Source organism: Aquarana catesbeiana, linkage group LG04 (genome assembly GCF_042186555.1).
Source record: "Aquarana catesbeiana isolate 2022-GZ linkage group LG04, ASM4218655v1, whole genome shotgun sequence".
NCBI lineage: Eukaryota > Metazoa > Chordata > Amphibia > Anura > Ranidae > Aquarana > Aquarana catesbeiana.
The window spans coordinates 656719210-656736400 of record NC_133327.1 but is presented as its reverse complement, the minus strand read 5'-3'; the positions used below and the strand labels follow the sequence as shown (position 1 = coordinate 656736400).

At 43.9% G+C, this 17191-nt stretch overlaps 1 protein-coding gene across 2 annotated transcripts in view; it reads right to left on the bottom strand.

The window, feature by feature from the left end:
• The window catches only part of EPAS1 (endothelial PAS domain protein 1), a 510313-nt gene that overhangs the window by 141083 nt on the left and 352039 nt on the right, over positions 1-17191 (bottom strand). The window contains exon 1 of one of the 2 annotated variants that reach the window (XM_073628489.1): positions 2807-2922. The exons of the other annotated variant lie outside the window; for it this stretch is intronic. Within the exon in view, the coding sequence (XP_073484590.1) occupies positions 2807-2907 (101 nt within the window). The 5' untranslated portion in view covers positions 2908-2922. Of the gene's footprint in view, positions 1-2806; positions 2923-17191 lie in introns of those variants that run through there. 2 annotated transcript variants of the gene reach the window in all.

Genomic DNA, 17191 nt, shown 5'->3' with positions numbered 1-17191 from the left:
AGCAAATCAGTGCCCAGTCTTTTAAGTCTTCTACAGCGTTCGGGCCTCGGGGACTGAAAGGCTGGATGTCTGTCTAGAAGAGGAAATGTCCCTCGCATCCTCCATTGGCTGGCACCACCTTTTAACATCTGTAAACATCTGCGCTGTAATTAGGGCACTATCCGGTTTGGACGAACTGTTGACATTACATGGACCAATCCCGTCTTGGCAGAGGGGAAGCCAGTCCTAACAAAAGGTTATTTGGAATAGGAGTTTAGTCATTACATTTCCTACTTCTGCTCCAAATGTCGTAAGATGTGTGGCACTGCCCATCATAAATATTGTCCCTCTACAGTAAACATGCAGCTCATGCGAGGGGCAGATAAGATTGGCATCTTTTTTATGTCACCAGCTGAATGCCTGAACTAGGAAAACCCTGAACCATCCTGTATAGAATCTCCAATTCTAGGAAACCGACTCCCCCGACGTTTCATCAACTCTCTTCATCTTTCTAAAAAGTTGAGAATACCAAAAGCTGGGTGGAAATTAATCTGTAAACACCACCGAAAAAGAGAAACAATACTTCCTAGTGCCAAGATAGCTGGTGGGCAGGAGGGGCTGACTAATGAGGGCAAGGGAGGTCACAGTGTGTGTACGCCATCTTAATGGGGACTATACAAGTTCTTCTCTAAACTACCACATTGTAACCTATAGGGCAGTGATGGCGAACCTTGGCACCCCAGATGTTTTGGAACTACATTTCCCATGATGCTCATGCACTCTGCAGAGTAGTGGAGCATCATGGGAAATGTAGTTCCAAAACATCTGGGGTGCCAAGGTTCGCCATCACTGCTATAGGGCAATCAGCAAATTAACCACCTATTTTCAGTTCTTGGTAATCGTTTGACTGACAATTACTCGGTTATGAAACCCTGCAATATATTTTATATAATTTTTTGAAACCAATAGAGCTTTTTGGTTGCATTTTTAAAGCAATTTTTATCAGAAAGTTTTTTACAGATATAATATGCCCATGGTGCCCAAACTGCAGCCCTTTGGTACACGATGTGTGGACTTCAGCAGTCTGTTGTGGGAACACTGAATATGGTAATAGCATTGATCTCTACTAGCTTCATGTAACATGTCATAATTTTTGGCTGGGGATATGCTGCAGCAAAGAAGTATCCTGTCCACACACTCTGACCCTCATTTCCTCTATTAGGTCTACAGTTTCTGACAGTCCTGTCAAGTATATATATATATATACACTATATTGTCAAAAGTATTGGGACACCTGCCTTTACACCCACATGAACTTTAATGGCATCCCAATCTTCGTTCATAGGCTTTAATATTGAGTTGGCCCACCTTTTGCAGCTATAACAGCTTCAACTCTTCTGGGAAGGCTGTCCACTAGGTTTAGGAGTGTGTCTATGGAAACGTTTAACCATTCTTCCAGAAGCACATTTGTGAGGTCAGGCACTGATGTTGGACGAGAAGGCCTGGCTCGCAGTCGCTGCTCTAATTCATCCCAAAGGTGTTCTATCGGGTTGAGGTCAGGACTCTGTGCAGGCCAGTCAAGTAACTCCACCCCAAACTCGCTCATCCATGTCCTTATGCACCTTGCTTCGTGCACTGGTCCAAATCATTTGGTGAAGGGAGATTATGTTGTGGGGTTGTTTTTTCTAGGGGTTGGGCTTGGCCCCTTAGTTCCGGTGAAGTGAACAATTAATGCGTTTTGGACAATTTCATGCTCCCAACTTTGTGGGAACAGTTTGGGGATGGCCACTTTCTGTTCCAACATGACTGCACACCAGTGCACAAAGCAAGGTCCATAAAGACTTGGATGAGCGAGTTTGGGGTGGAGGAACTTGACTGGCCTGCACAGAGTCCTGATCTCAACATATGTGTGCGTTTATGCGTGCATATGCATAAATTATGCCAGTGCGCTATTCACTGAATGCAGGTGTGACCCATTTTTTATGCCCCTAAATTCTGTTTTAGAATACAAATCTAAAAGGTCACAACATGTATGGACATATTGCCTAAATATAGAGCTGCAAGAAAGAAAGAAAGAAAGAAAGAAAGAAAGAAAGAAAGAAAGAAAGAAAGAAAGAAAGAAAGAAAGAAAGAAAGAAAGAAAGAAAAAGAAAGAAAAAGAAAGAAAGAAAGAAAGAAAGAAAGAAAGAAAGAAAGAAAGAAAAAGAAAGAAAAAGAAAGAAAGAAAGAAAGAAAGAAAGAAAGAAAAAGAAAGAAAGAAAGAAAGAAAGAAAGAAAGAAAGAAAGAAAGAAAGAAAGAAAGAAAGAAAGAAAGAAAGAAAGAAAAGACTCTTAGGCCTCATGCACACTGGATGTTTTTCTCGCTCTCCTAGATGCTTCTCCTCCTGGCAGCGACATTCTGGAAGAAAAAATGCTTGACGCTCGTATACACGTTTAGACACATCAAACGTTTGGGCGCTAATTAATAAAATTAAATAATTATTTATTCTGGCCATTGAAATGAAATAACGCTCAAGTGTTAAACATGCCTAACGTTAACATGAGTTTAGAGGGGTTACACACGTAAAGTGTTTGTTATGCCAAAATGCTTCTGCTCCTGGACGCGCTGGCAGTGTTTTTTCTACCATTGTATACAAACACTAACTAGACACTTAAAATAGACACATTTTATGTTTTTATTATTGCTTTTGTTTCCTATCCTCAAACTCATGCAAAAAGCTTAAAGGGGTTGTAAAGGTAAAAATTTTTTCACCTTAATGCATTCTATGCATTAAGGTGAAAAAACTTCTGACAGAACCGCCGCCCCCAGCCCCCCCGTTTTACTTACCTGACGCCTCGAAAGTCAGCTTCGCGTTCCCGACATCTGTTCCTCCGCTCACCCTGGCCGCTGATTGGCTGCAGTGGATGGATTGAAAGCAGCGCAGCCATTGGCTCGCGCTGCTGTCAATCACATCCGATGACGCGGCGCGCCGGGGGGCGGGGCCGAGTGATACAGCGAGCGGCTATAGCCGCCGGCTGTATCACGGGAGCGCGCCCGCAAGCACTCACCACCGTGCGAGGGAGCTCGCATTAAGGTGGTGAATGCTTGCGGGGAGGAGCTGAAACAGCCGCCGAGGGACCCCAGAAGACCAGGTTCGGGGCCACTCTGTGCAGAACGAGCTGCACAGTGAAGGTAAGTATAACATGTTTGTTATTTTAAAAAAAAAAAAAAAACACCTTTACAAAGGCTTTAAGACAAGAGAACGTTGTGCTTTTTTCCAATGTTCACCTGGGTTTGTTTACAAAAAATTGTGCTTAGGGAAGAAAATCTGCATATAGAATTCACCAATAATAAAATACTTGAGAAGCATTCAGGAAACTCTCCAAAAAGACATATTATGAACACAGGAATTTTTAAATACCCTTAAAAACTGATTATTCTTCAAAAAAAAAAAATAAAAATGCATAAAATGTTTGAGAAATGTTCATAAAAGTTTGGGAAATTCACAAATACCAACACACACACAAACACAAATTTACCCTCACCGGCCACTTTATTAGGTACACCTGTTCCATTTCTTGGTAACACAAATTGCAAATCAGCCAATCACATGGAAGCAACTCAATGCATTTAGGCATCTAGACGTGGTGAACACGACTTGCTGACGTTCAATCCGAGCTGGTCTGAGTATTTCAAAAACTGCTCATCTACTGGGATTTTCACACACAACCATCTTTCGAGTTTACAGGGAATGGTTCGAAAAAGAGAAAATATCCAGTGAGCGGGAGTTGTGTGGAGGAAAATGCCTTGTTGATGTCAGAGGAGAATGGACAGACTGGTTCAAGATAATAGAAATGCAACAGTAACTCAAATAACCACTTGTTACGTCCAAGGTATGCAGAATACCATCTCTCTTGAAGCAGATGGGCTACAGCAGCAGAAGACCACACCGGGTGCCACTCCTGTCAGCTAAGAACAGGAAACTGAGGCTACAATTCACACAGGATCACCAAAATTGGACAATGGAAGATTGGAAAAACATTGCCTCGTCTGATGAGTCTCGATTTCAGCTGCAACATTCAGATGGTCGGGTCAGGATTTGGTGCAAAATCTGTTGCAGCTCTGCATAGAAACCAATCAGCTTCCAGATTTTTTTTGTCAAAGCTTAGCCACTTCAGCTCCGGAAGATTTAATGACCAGGCCATTTTTTGCGATACAGCGCTGCGTTATTTTAACTAATAATTGCGCGGTCGCATGATGCTGTACCCAAATAAAATTGTTGTCCTTTTTTTCCCCACGAATAGAGCTTTCTTTTGGTGGTATTTGATCACCTCTCCAGTTTTTATTTTTTTTGCGCTATAAACCAAGACACCGACAATTTTGAAAAGGAAAACAAATATTTTTTACTTTCTGATATAAAACATATTGAATAAAAAAAAATTGTAAAAAATATAATTTCTTCATCGATTTAGGTCAATATGTATTCTGCTACATGTTTTTGGTTAAAAAAAAATCCCAGTAAGCGTATATTGATTGGTTTGTGCAAAAGTTATCGTGTCTTCAAACTATGGGATATATTTATATTTATTTATAATTTATTAATACATTTTTTTTTTTTTTTTACTAGTAATGGCAGCGATCAGGGATCTTTAGCGGGACTGCGACATTGCGGTGGACAAATCTGACACCAAGTGACACTTTTTTGGGGACGAGTGACACCAATACAGCGATCAGTGCTAAAAAAAAAAAAGCACTGTCACTGTACTAATGACACTGGCAGAGAAGGAGTTAACATCAGGGGCAATCTAAGGGTTAAATGTGCTCCTAGGGAGTGCTTCCGAACTGTGGGGGAGGTGCTTTGGCTGTGAGAAGGCAGAGATCCGTGTTCCTGCTTAGCAGAAACACAGGATCTCTGTCTTCCCTACTAGCAAAACGGCGTTCTGCCTGTCGCTGAGAGCCTGAGCCAACCGCACAGCCTGGCGCTCCAGTGAGCGCTGGAGGGGCGGAGCAGAGAGCGGCGAACCTGAGAACTCAGTTCTCGGTGTAAAGTCGACGGTGGATCGATGCGGCAGACATCCAGACGAGTATAAATATTTGTTATTCTCCATTCCCGCACTTCTCTTTTAATGATTGACCAAGCGTGGACTGTATTTGCATGTTATTCTTCTGAATATTCTGCAGCCGCGTTACTTTGTTTACCTCCCGCCTGATAAAAATAGCAAGTCAAACACATACTGCTCTAGATACATAAAATCGATAAGGAGAGGGAAAAATGAAAGTTTATATAAATCCCTCATTGGAGAGCTGAGTAATCTGTCCTCTATTCAGAAGCAGTTTGTTTTACAAGTGTAATAAGGCAATGAAGAACAAGATCAAAAGGAGCAAAGACTATACTGCGAAGACGGGACTTAGACACACACAAAAAATGCAGTCAAAGCGACTTTTATTGCAAAAATAACACATCTCTGCAAACAACGAGATATACTCACCTTTGGTTCCATCCGCCGGCCTCTACATCACTACAGGACACAGCAGTGACATAAAGGTCGAAGATGGAACCACAGAACATAGAGGGGGGACCTGGAATCCGACACTCCCAGAAGTGTCAGAACGGAAAGAGACTATAGGTAGCATAGCTCTGCAACAGACAGAAGATCACAGGAGTAGAATATTTATTTTATAGGAATTTTTGTTTTTGCACAGCAGAGTTGTAATAAAGTGGTTGTAAACACTTACATACCGTTGTGCTCATAAGTTTACATACCCTGGCAGAATTTATGATTTCTTGGCCATTTTTCAGAGATGATGAATTATTATCAATCAACTGTGTTTACTCTTTTTAAATCATAATGACAACAGAAACTACCCAAATAACCCTGATCAAACATTTACATACCCCAGTCCTTAATACAGTGTATTGCCCCCTTTAACATCAATCACAGCTTGAAGTCTTTTGTGGTATTTGTGGATGAGGCTCTTTATCTTCTCAGATGGTAAAGCTGCCCATTCCTCTTGGCAAAAAGCCTCCAGTTCCTGTAAATTCTTGGGCTGTCTTGCATGAATGGCACGTTTGAGATCTCCCCAGAGTGGCTCAATGATATTGAGGTCAGGAGACTGAGATGACCACTCCAGAACCTTCACTTTATTCTGCTGTAGCCAATGACAGGTCAACTTGGCCTTGTGTTTTGGATCATTATCATGTTAGAATGTCCAAGTACGTCCCATGCGCAGCTTCCTGGCTGATGAATGCAAATGTTCCTTCAGTGTTTTTTGATAACATACCGCATTCATCTTGCCATCAATTTTGACCACATTTATTGTGCCTTTGTAGCTCACATATCCCCAAATCATCAGCAATCCACCTCTGTTTCACAGTAGGAATGGTGTACCTTTCATCATAGGCCTTGTTGACTCCTCTCCAAACGTAGCGTTTATGGTTGTGGCCAAAAAGCTAAATTTTGGTCTCATCACTCCAAATGACTTTGTGCCAGAAGGTTTGAGGCTTGTCTTGTGCTGTTTGGTGTATTGTAAGCAGAATACTTTGTGGCATTTGCATAGTAATGGCTTTCTTCTGGCGACTCGACCATGCAGCCCATCTTTCTTCAAGTGCCTCCTTATTGTGCATCTTGAAACAGCCACACCACATGTTTTCAGAGAGTCCTGTATTTCACCTGAAGTTATTTGTGGGTTTTTATTTGCATCCCAAACAATTTTCCTGGCAGTTGTGGCTGAAATTTTAGTTGGTCTACCTGACCGTGGTATGGTTTCAACAGAACCCCTCATTTTCCACTTCTTGATTAGAGTTTAACACTGCTGATTGGCATTCTCAATTCATTGGGTATCTTTTTATATCCCTTTCCTGTATTATACAATTCAACCCTTTCCCGCAGATCCTTTGACATTTCTTTTGCTTTCCCCATGACTCAGAATCCAGAAACGTCAGTGCAGCACTGGATGAAAGATGCAAGGGTCTGTCAGGAGTCCAGAAACTCATTGACCTTTTATATACATACACACACACACACATGCACACACTAATTACAAGCAAACAGATCACAGGTGAGGATGGTTACCTTTAATAGCCATTCAAACCCCCTTGTGTCAACTTATGTGCATGTTATCAGGCCAAAATCACCAGGGTATGTAAGCTTTTGATCAGGGTCATTTGGGTAGTTTCTGTTGTCATTATGATTTAAAGAGAGTAAACACAGTTGTTTGATAATAAATGGCTTCAGCCAAACACTAACCATGAGTGAAAGAAAAGTTTGTGTGTTATTATTCATATTCTCTGAAAACTGGCCAAGAAATCATAAATTCTGCCAGGGTATGTAAACTTATGAGCACAACTGTATATCCAGGGAAGTGACTGGCATCAGGTGATACACAGAGATGAAACAATCTTCATAAATAAGTTGTACCTGCAGCCCTCTCTCTACATCTGATCAAAGCCCAGAATTTACACATCTCTGATCATCAGAAGGCAGGGGCAGGGAGCTGATGTCCCACTGCACAACAGAGAGCAGGGAGCTGAGTGTAATCTGACACCTGAGTGGAGGGAACAGACCACCCCCCCCCCCATCTACAGAGTCTCCTAGGGAAACATAAACAACTGAGGCTGTTAATCACAGGCTGTGTGCTGGAGCTCCCACCCCCTGCATCCCTTGGAGTTGGCATTAACCTTTAGAAGTGATTCATGCAGATAACAGAAGAAGGAGACAGCAGACAATTATAACATTAAAGTGGTTCTAAAGGTTGAATGAGCCATTAGTTCCCACTGCTGTCAAGCTCAGCCAGTGAGGAGGGAGCTGGGGGGGGGGGGGGGGGGTTAGCCATGCTCTGTGTGTCTATGGATTCATTAACCCCTCTAGGGGGGCAAAACGCATCTGAGGGACCTCTCCTGGTAGCAAAGCTGAAGCCATCGTACATTGTCTGGTTTAGTTTTGGTCGCAGTGAGTCGGTGTCCTGTGTGTGATCAGTTACCATTTTTCTGTAGCGTCTATTTTAAAAGTCATATCTAAAAATACTACCCTTGCTCAGCAATGTAATAAACAGAAAACTAGTCTAACATGCAATCTACAGTCATCACATAATAGACACTGGTCAAGTGCTGACAATAAAACTGCTGCTGAAAGCTTCTTTTATATCAGGAAAGAAGTATCAGGAGATAAACTTGCAAACAGATCACCCAAACTATAATGAAAGTTGAACTCTAGACATATCTACTTTGTGAGCATCAAACGCCTTTTTAAACCCAGATATTACCTTATAAAAATAGTGGTGACATCATCACTGTGCAGACAGCAGAGCTGTGAGAGGGGCCCAACAGGCTCCACCCACTACAGGCTGCCTGCAGAAATCTACAGGAGAGGGCGGATTCAAGACCAGTCAACCAGCAGAAGGAGAGAGAGCAGCAGTGACCGGTCTATATCACAGGAAGATCCTGCACAGAGGGAAAGTTTCATACGGGGTTACTGCACAGCTATGGAAGAAATACACCAAGCACACCAAGATTAAGGGCTGGCTCATACCATGAATTGCACAGGAACGCATTATGCATTTCTGTATCATTCACATGTGGTGCAGTGCAGTGTGATTTAAGCCCATTTATGCACTACTTTAAAAAACACAGAGCAACTGGATCACATGGTACTACTGTACCATGTCCGCAGTCCCTGACCGTTTCCTGTACTATCTCCACAGTCTCTGACCGTCTCCTGTACCATGTCCACAGTCTCTGACCATGTCCACAGTCTCTGGACGTCTCCTGTACCATGTCCACAGTCTCTGGACGTCTCCTGTACCATATCCACAGTCTCTGGACGTCTCCTGTACCATGTCCACAGTCTCTGGACGTCTCCTGTACCATGTCCACAGTCTCTGGACGTCTCCTGTACCATGTCCACAGTCTCTGGACGTCTCCTGTACCATGTCCACAGTCTCTGGACGTCTCCTGTACCATGTCCACAGTCTCTGGACGTCTCCTGTACCATGTCCACAGTCTCTGGACGTCTCCTGTACCATGTCCACAGTCTCTGGACGTCTCCTGTACCATGTCCACAGTCTCTAACCATCTCCTGTACCATGTCCGCAGTCTCTGGACGTCTCCTGTACCATGTCCACAGTCTCTGGACGTCTCCTGTACCATGTCCACAGTCTCTGGACGTCTCCTGTACCATGTCCACAGTCTCTGGACGTCTCCTGTACCATGTCCACAGTCTCTAACCATCTCCTGTACCATGTCCGCAGTCTCTGGACGTCTCCTATACCATGTCCACAGTCTCTAACCATCTCCTGTACCATGTCCGCAGTCTCTGGACGTCTCCTGTACCATGTCCGCAGTCTCTAACCATCTCCTGTACCATGTCCGCAGTCTCTGGACGTCTCCTGTACCATGTCCACAGTCTCTGGACGTCTCCTGTACCATGTCCACAGTCTCTGGACGTCTCCTGTACCATGTCCACAGTCTCTGGACGTCTCCTGTACCATGTCCACAGTCTCTGGACGTCTCCTGTACCATGTCCACAGTCTCTGGACGTCTCCTGTACCATGTCCACAGTCTCTGGACGTCTCCTGTACCATGTCCACAGTCTCTAACCATCTCCTGTACCATGTCCACAGTCTCTGGACGTCTCCTGTACCATGTCCACAGTCTCTAACCATCTCCTGTACCATGTCCGCAGTCTCTGGACGTCTCCTGTACCATGTCCACAGTCTCTGGACGTCTCCTGTACCATGTCCACAGTCTCTGGACGTCTCCTGTACCATGTCCACAGTCTCTGGACGTCTCCTGTACCATGTCCACAGTCTCTGGACGTCTCCTGTACCATGTCCACAGTCTCTAACCATCTCCTGTACCATGTCCGCAGTCTCTGGACGTCTCCTATACCATGTCCACAGTCTCTAACCATCTCCTGTACCATGTCCGCAGTCTCTGGACGTCTCCTGTACCATGTCCGCAGTCTCTAACCATCTCCTGTACCATGTCCGCAGTCTCTGGACGTCTCCTGTACCATGTCCACAGTCTCTGGACGTCTCCTGTACCATGTCCACAGTCTCTGGACGTCTCCTGTACCATGTCCACAGTCTCTGGACGTCTCCTGTACCATGTCCACAGTCTCTGGACGTCTCCTGTACCATGTCCACAGTCTCTGGACGTCTCCTGTACCATGTCCACAGTCTCTGGACGTCTCCTGTACCATGTCCACAGTCTCTGGACGTCTCCTGTACCATGTCCACAGTCTCTAACCATCTCCTGTACCATGTCCACAGTCTCTGGACGTCTCCTGTACCATGTCCACAGTCTCTGGACGTCTCCTGTACCATGTCCACAGTCTCTAACCATCTCCTGTACCATGTCCACAGTCTCTGGACGTCTCCTGTACCATGTCCACAGTCTCTGGACGTCTCCTATACCATGTCCACAGTCTCTAACCATCTCCTGTACCATGTCCGCAGTCTCTGGACGTCTCCTGTACCATGTCCGCAGTCTCTGACCGTCTCCTGTACCATGTCCGCAGTCTCTGACCGTCTCCTGTACCATCTCCACAGTCTCTGACCGTCTCCTGTACCATCTCCACAGTCTCTGACCGTCTCCTGTACCATCTCCACAGTCTCTAACCATCGCCTGCACCATGTCCACAGTCTCTGGACGTGTCCACAGTCTCTGACCGTCTCCTGTACCATGTCCACAGTCTCTGAACGTCTCCTGTACCATGTCCACAGTCTCTGAACGTCTCCTGTACCATGTCCACAGTCTCTGACCATCTCCTGTACCATGTCCACAGTCTCTGACCATCTCCTGTACCATGTCCACAGTCTCTGACCGTCTCCTATGTCTTCAATCTCTAACTGTGATAATGTAAGAATGACATTGTCAAACGGGGCAGAGCATGGATGACCTTTACCCCCCCCCCCCCCCGAAAAAAGTTCTGCGGACACCCATGGATATGTAAGGGAGGTCTAAGAGAGTTCTTTGTTATCATAAGTACCATAAACGAAGTGAATCCGTTAATCCCTGACATTTCCACCCAACCACACTGCAATGGCTGATGAGGATGAAGCTGGAATCCAGCTGGGACTAGTGTGATCCAGTAGGTACAGGTCAATGGCTCAGACACACACACACCTGCCTCTTACCTGTCACTCTAAATGAAATTTCAATTCAAGACACCGGCACACAATGTACTCTGTATAACCAGCCACAGGCTACTACCGTCCACATCAATACCCCCGCTAAGTACACTGCCGGCTCTATTTTAAGGTACACTTCAAAGAAGCATCAGCACTAAGCATTTAAAAATGGACCTGAGGGAAACATTAATGCTCAACCAGGAATTCACCTTGTGCACCTGTCTGCCTTGCTGGTTAAAGTGACACTAATCTCTGGTTTAAAAATAATGTATTTAAGTACAGTGGGGAAAATATTTATTTGATTCCCCGCGGATTTTTTAAGTTTGACCACTTACAAAGAAATGAAGGGTCTATAATTTTTATCATGTTAAATGATAGAGACAGAATATCAATCAAATATCCAAAAAAAAAAAAAAAAACACGATACTTTTTTCCCTCACTGTATTTGATCCCCGGCTGATTTTGTACATTTGCCCTCTGACAAAGAAATGATCTGTCTATAAATTTTAGGTAGGTTTATTTTAACAGCGAGAGGCAGAATAACAAAAATATCCAGAAAAACGCTTTTCAAAAAAGTAATAAATTGATTTGCATTTTAATGAGTGAAATACGTATTTGATCCCCTATCAATCAGAAGGATTTCTGGCTCCCAGGTGTCTTCTATACAGGTAATGAGCTGAGATTAGGAGCACTCTCTTAAAGGGAGTGTTCATAATTTCAGCTTGTAACCTGTATAAAAGACACCTTTCCACAGAAGCAATCAATCAGATTCCAATCTCTCTGCCATGGCCAAGACCAAAGAGCTATCCTAGGATGTCAGTGACAAGATTGTAGACCTACACAAGTCTGGAATGGGCTACAAGACCATCGCCAAGCAGCTTGGTGAGAGGGTGACAAAAGTTAATGTGATTATTCCCAAATGGAAGAAACACAAAATAACTGTCAGACTCCCTCGGTCTGGGGCTCCATGGAAGGGAATCTTGTCAATGATCTTAAGGCAGCTGGGACCATAGTCACCAAGAAAACAATTGGTAACACACTACGCCGTGAAGGACTGAAATCCTGCAGCCCCTGCAAAGTCCCTCTGCTCATGAAAGCACATGTACAGGCCCGTCTGAAGTTTGCTAATGAGCATCTGAATGATTCAGAGGATAACTGGGTGAAAGTCTTGTGGTCAGATGAGACCAAAATCAAGCTCTTTGGCATCAACTCAACTCGCCGTGTTTGGAGGAGAAGGAATGATGCCTATGACCCCAAGAACACCATCCCATCCATCGAACATGGAGGTGGAAACATAATGCTTTGGGGGTGTTTTTCTGTTAAGGGGACAGGAGAACTTCACCGCATCAAAGGGACGATGGATGGGGCCATGTACTGTCAAATCTTGGGTGAGAACCTCCTTCCTTCAGCCAGGGCATTGAAAATGGGTCGTGGATGGGCATTCCAGCATGACAATGACCCAAAACACACGGCCAAAACAAAGGAGTGGCTCAAGAAAAAGCACATTAACCACTTCAGCCCCGGAAGGATTTACCCCCTTCCTGACCAGAGCACTTTTTACAATTCGGCACTGCGTCGCTTTAACTGCTAATTGCGCGGTCATGCAATGCTCTACCCAAACGAAATTTGCGTCCTTTTCTTCCCACAAATAGAGCTTTCTTTTGATGGTATTTGATCACCTCTGCCGTTTTTATTTTTTGCGCTATAAACGGAAAAAGACTGAAAATTTTGAAAAAAAATGATATTTTCTACTTTTTGTTATAAAAAAAATCCAATAAACTAAATTTTAGTCATACATTTAGGCCAAAATGTATTCGGCCACATGTCTTTGGTAAAAAAAATGTCAGTAAGCGTATATTTATTGGTTTGCGCAAAAGTTATAGCGTCTACAAACTAGGGTACATTTTCTGGAATTTACACAGCTTTTAGTTTATGACTGCCTATGTCATTTCTTGAGGTGCTAAAATGGCAGGGCAGTACAAACCCCCCCCAAATGACCCCATTTTGGAAAGTAGACACCCCAAGGAAATTGCTGAGAGGCATGTTGAGCCCATTGAATATTTATTTTTTTTGTCCCAAGTGATTGAATAATGACAAAAAAAAAAAAAAAAAAAAAAATTTACAAAAAGTTGTCACTAAATGATATATTGCTCACATAGGCCATGGGCATATGTGGAATTGCACCCCAAAATACATTCAGCTGCTTCTCCTGAGTACGGGGATACCACATGTGTGGCACTTTTTGGGAGCCTAGCCGCGTACGGGGCCCCGAAAACCCAGCACCACCTTCAGGATTTCTAAGGGCATACATTTTTGATTTCACTCCTCACTACCTATCACAGTTTTGAAGGCCATAAAATGCCAAGATGGCACAACCCCCCCCAAATGACCCCATTTTGGAAAGTAGACACCCCAAGCTATTTGCTGAGAGGCATGGTGAGTATTTTGCAGCTCTCATTTGTTTTTGAAAATGAAGAAAGACCAGAAAAAAAATTTTTTTTTTTTCTTTTTTCAATTTTCAAAACCTTGTGACAAAAAGTGAGGTCTGCAAAATACTCACTATACCTCTCAGCAAATAGCTTGGGGTGTCTACTTTCCAAAATTGGGTCATTTGGGGGGGTTTTGTGCCACCTGGGCTTTCCATGGCCTCCGAAAGTGTGATAGGCAGTGAAGAGTGAAATCAAAAATTTACGGCCTTAGAAAGCCTGAAGGCGGTTCTTGGTTTTCGGGGTCCCGTACGCGGCTAGGCTCCCAAAAAGTCCCACACATGTGGTATCCCCGTACTCAGGAGAAGCAACAGAATTTATTTTGGGGTGTAATTTCACAAATCCCCATGGCATGTTTGAGCAATATAACATTTAGTGACAACTTTGTGCAAAAAAAAAAAAAAAAAAAAAAAAAAAATTTGTCTCTTTCCCGCAACTTGTGTCACAATATAAAATATTCCATGGACTCGACATGCCTCTCAGCAAATAGCTTGGGGTGTCTACTTTCCAAAATGGGGTCATTTGGGGGGGGTTTGAACTGTCCTGGCATTTTATGCACAACATTTAGAAGTTTATGTCACACATCACCCACTCTTCTAACCACTTGAAGACAAAGCCCTTTCTGACACTTTTTGATTACATGAAAAAATTATTTTTTTTTGCAAGAAAATTACTTTGAACCCCCAAACATTATATATTATTTTAAAGCAAATGCCCTACAGATTAAAATGGTGGGTGTTTCATTTTTTTTTTTCACACAGTAATTGCGCAGCAATTTTTCAAACGCATTTTTTTTGTAAAAAAAACACTTTTTTTTAAATTTTAATGCACTAAAACACACTATATTGCCCAAATGTTTGATGAAATAAAAAAGATGATCTTAGGCCGAGTACATGGATACCAAACATGACATGCTTTACAATTGCACACAAACGTGCAGTGGCAACAAAATTAATACATTTTTAAAAGCCTTTAAAAGCCTTTACAGGTTACCACTTTAGATTTACAGAGGAGGTCTACTGCTAAAATTACTGCCCTCGATCTGACCTTCGCGGTGATACCTCACATGCATGGTGCAATTGCTGTTTACATTTGACGCCAGACCGACGCTTGCGTTCGCCTTAGCGCGAGAGCAGGGGGGACAGGGGTGCTTTTTTTTTTTTTTTCTTTATTATTTTTTTGCTTTTTTATCTTATTTTTAAACTGTTCCTTTCATATTTTTTTTTAAATCATTTTTATTGTTATCTCAGGGAATGTAAATATCCCCTATGATAGCAATAGGTAGTGACAGGTACTCTTTTTTGAAAAAATTGGGGTCTATTAGACCCTAGATTTCTCCTCTGCCCTCTGACCACACCAAGATCGGTGTGATAAAATGCTTTCCCAATTTCCCAATGGCGCTGTTTACATCCGGCGAAATCTAAGTCCTAAAATGCTCGTAGCTTCCGCTTTCTTAGGCCATAGAGATGTTTGGAGCCACTCTGGTCTCTGATCAGCTCTATGGTCAGCTGGCTGAATCACCGGCTGCATTCTCAGGTTCCCTGTTGAGACAGGAGAGCCAGAGAAAAACACGGAAGACGGTGGGGGGGGGGGGCATTCCCTCCCACTGCTTGTAAAAGCAGTCTAGAGGCTAATTAGCCACTAGGATTGCTTTTACATGAAAGCCGACCGCTGGCTGAAAAGAATGATACCAAGATGATACCTAAACCTGCAGGCATCATTCTGGTATAACCACTCAAAGTCGTGAATGGCGTACCTGAAGACAAAAAAATGGTTAACAATAAAGCACAGTAAACGGTAAAGTATAAAAAATTGCATACCTGAAAAGCAAACATGATAAAACATAATAACAATAAAACATTGCAGAATAGAATACAGTAAAAAAGAGCAGAACACCAGAGAGAGAATAGAGAGAGAGAGAACAATAAAACGACAACTATTTTTTTTTATTTTTGTTTGTGTTTTTTTTTTTTTTTTACACTTTTTTTTTGTAACTGTAACTTTTATAACTGTAACCGGTTCCAGGTTCGGGTCTCTCAAAATGCGATGGCATCTTGGGAGACCCTGTGAAAGTGTGCCTAGTCTGTGCAATGCTGTACCCTACGCTAATACTCAACTAGTGAATGGTAGCGTTCAAAACATTCACCAATGCAAAGACCAGGATTATCAGGACAGGAGGGACAATAATAGCGGGTGTCACGTCTATATACGCGCTTGCTGCAGACACATCTTTTTTGGGGGGGTTCGTTGGGTAGGGGTACTCGGGAGGACATATAAATGCCTCTCATGCAGCCGACTGCATTTGGTTGGGGATGTGAATGGGGGAAATACGGGCGCTGCAGAAGTGGTGGGTTCCCAATTAGGATTGGCGAATGCAGCAGGAAGGGCATTATGGGCACGACGGGCCTGTGTTTGTCTTTTTGGTGGCAGCGGGACACTACTTGTGCTTGCCACCTCACCAGCTTGAACTGCACTTATGGGACTCGCCACGTCACCAAGTGTTACTGCAGTGCTGGTATGACTACGACCGGGGTGTACTAGGCCGCTGGTGCTTGCCAGTTCACCAAAACGCTACAAAAAAAAGTGACAGTGATCGATCGATACTGCACTTGGGTGGGCTGGGCTGGGCCGGGCAGAGGGGCAAAACGCAGGTGCTAGCAGGTATCTGGGCTGATCCCACTAACACTGCGTTTTTGGGAACCCTAAACTGCTGGGGACGCTAGTATAGATCTGATCGGATCAGATATTGATCCGATCAGATACTATACCACTAAGGGAGGCGTATGCTGCATGCGTGGGTGTTAGTGGTACTGGCGCTAATCTGACGCTGCTTGGGGCTGGTGCTTGCCAGTTCACCAAAATGCTACCAAAAAAACTGTTAGCGATCGCAGGGATCAGGCCTGACTCTGCGAACGCTGCAGTTATGCGTTTAGTGTTTTGTAAGTGACAGTGATCGATCGATACTGCACTTGGGTGGGCTGGGCGGAGGGGCAAAACGCAGGTGCTAGCAGGTATCTGGGCTGATCCCGCTAACACTGCGTTTTTGGGAACCCTAAACTGCTGGGGACGCTAGTATAGATCTGATCGGATCAGATATTGATGCGTTCAGATACTATACCACTAAGGGAGGTGTACGGTGCGTGTACGGTGCGTGCGTGGGTGTTCGCGGTACTGGCGCTAATCTGACGCTGCCTGGGGCGACGCATATCACCGCCGGGCGATCAGGGGGCTAAACCTTTATTCGGTAATAAACGGCGGATGCCCTGACACTAAAAAAAATAAACGAACTAACCAGCGTCACCCGTAACAGTTATACGGTGATCAGTGGTGAAAGGGTTAACTAGGGGGCAATCAAGGGGTTAAAACATTTATTCGGTAGTATATGGGGGTCCCTGTCGCTATAAAACGCTGACAGCGAACCTAAATATTTACGTTCCTAACTAGCGTCACCAGCGACACTAATACAGCGATCAGAAAAATGATCGCTTAGCGACACTGGTGACAGGGGGTGATCAAGGGGTTAAAACTTTATTAGGGGGGGTTAGGGGGGTACCCTAGACCTACAGGGGGCTAATACTAACTGTCCTACCACTGCTAACTGTCACAAACTGACACT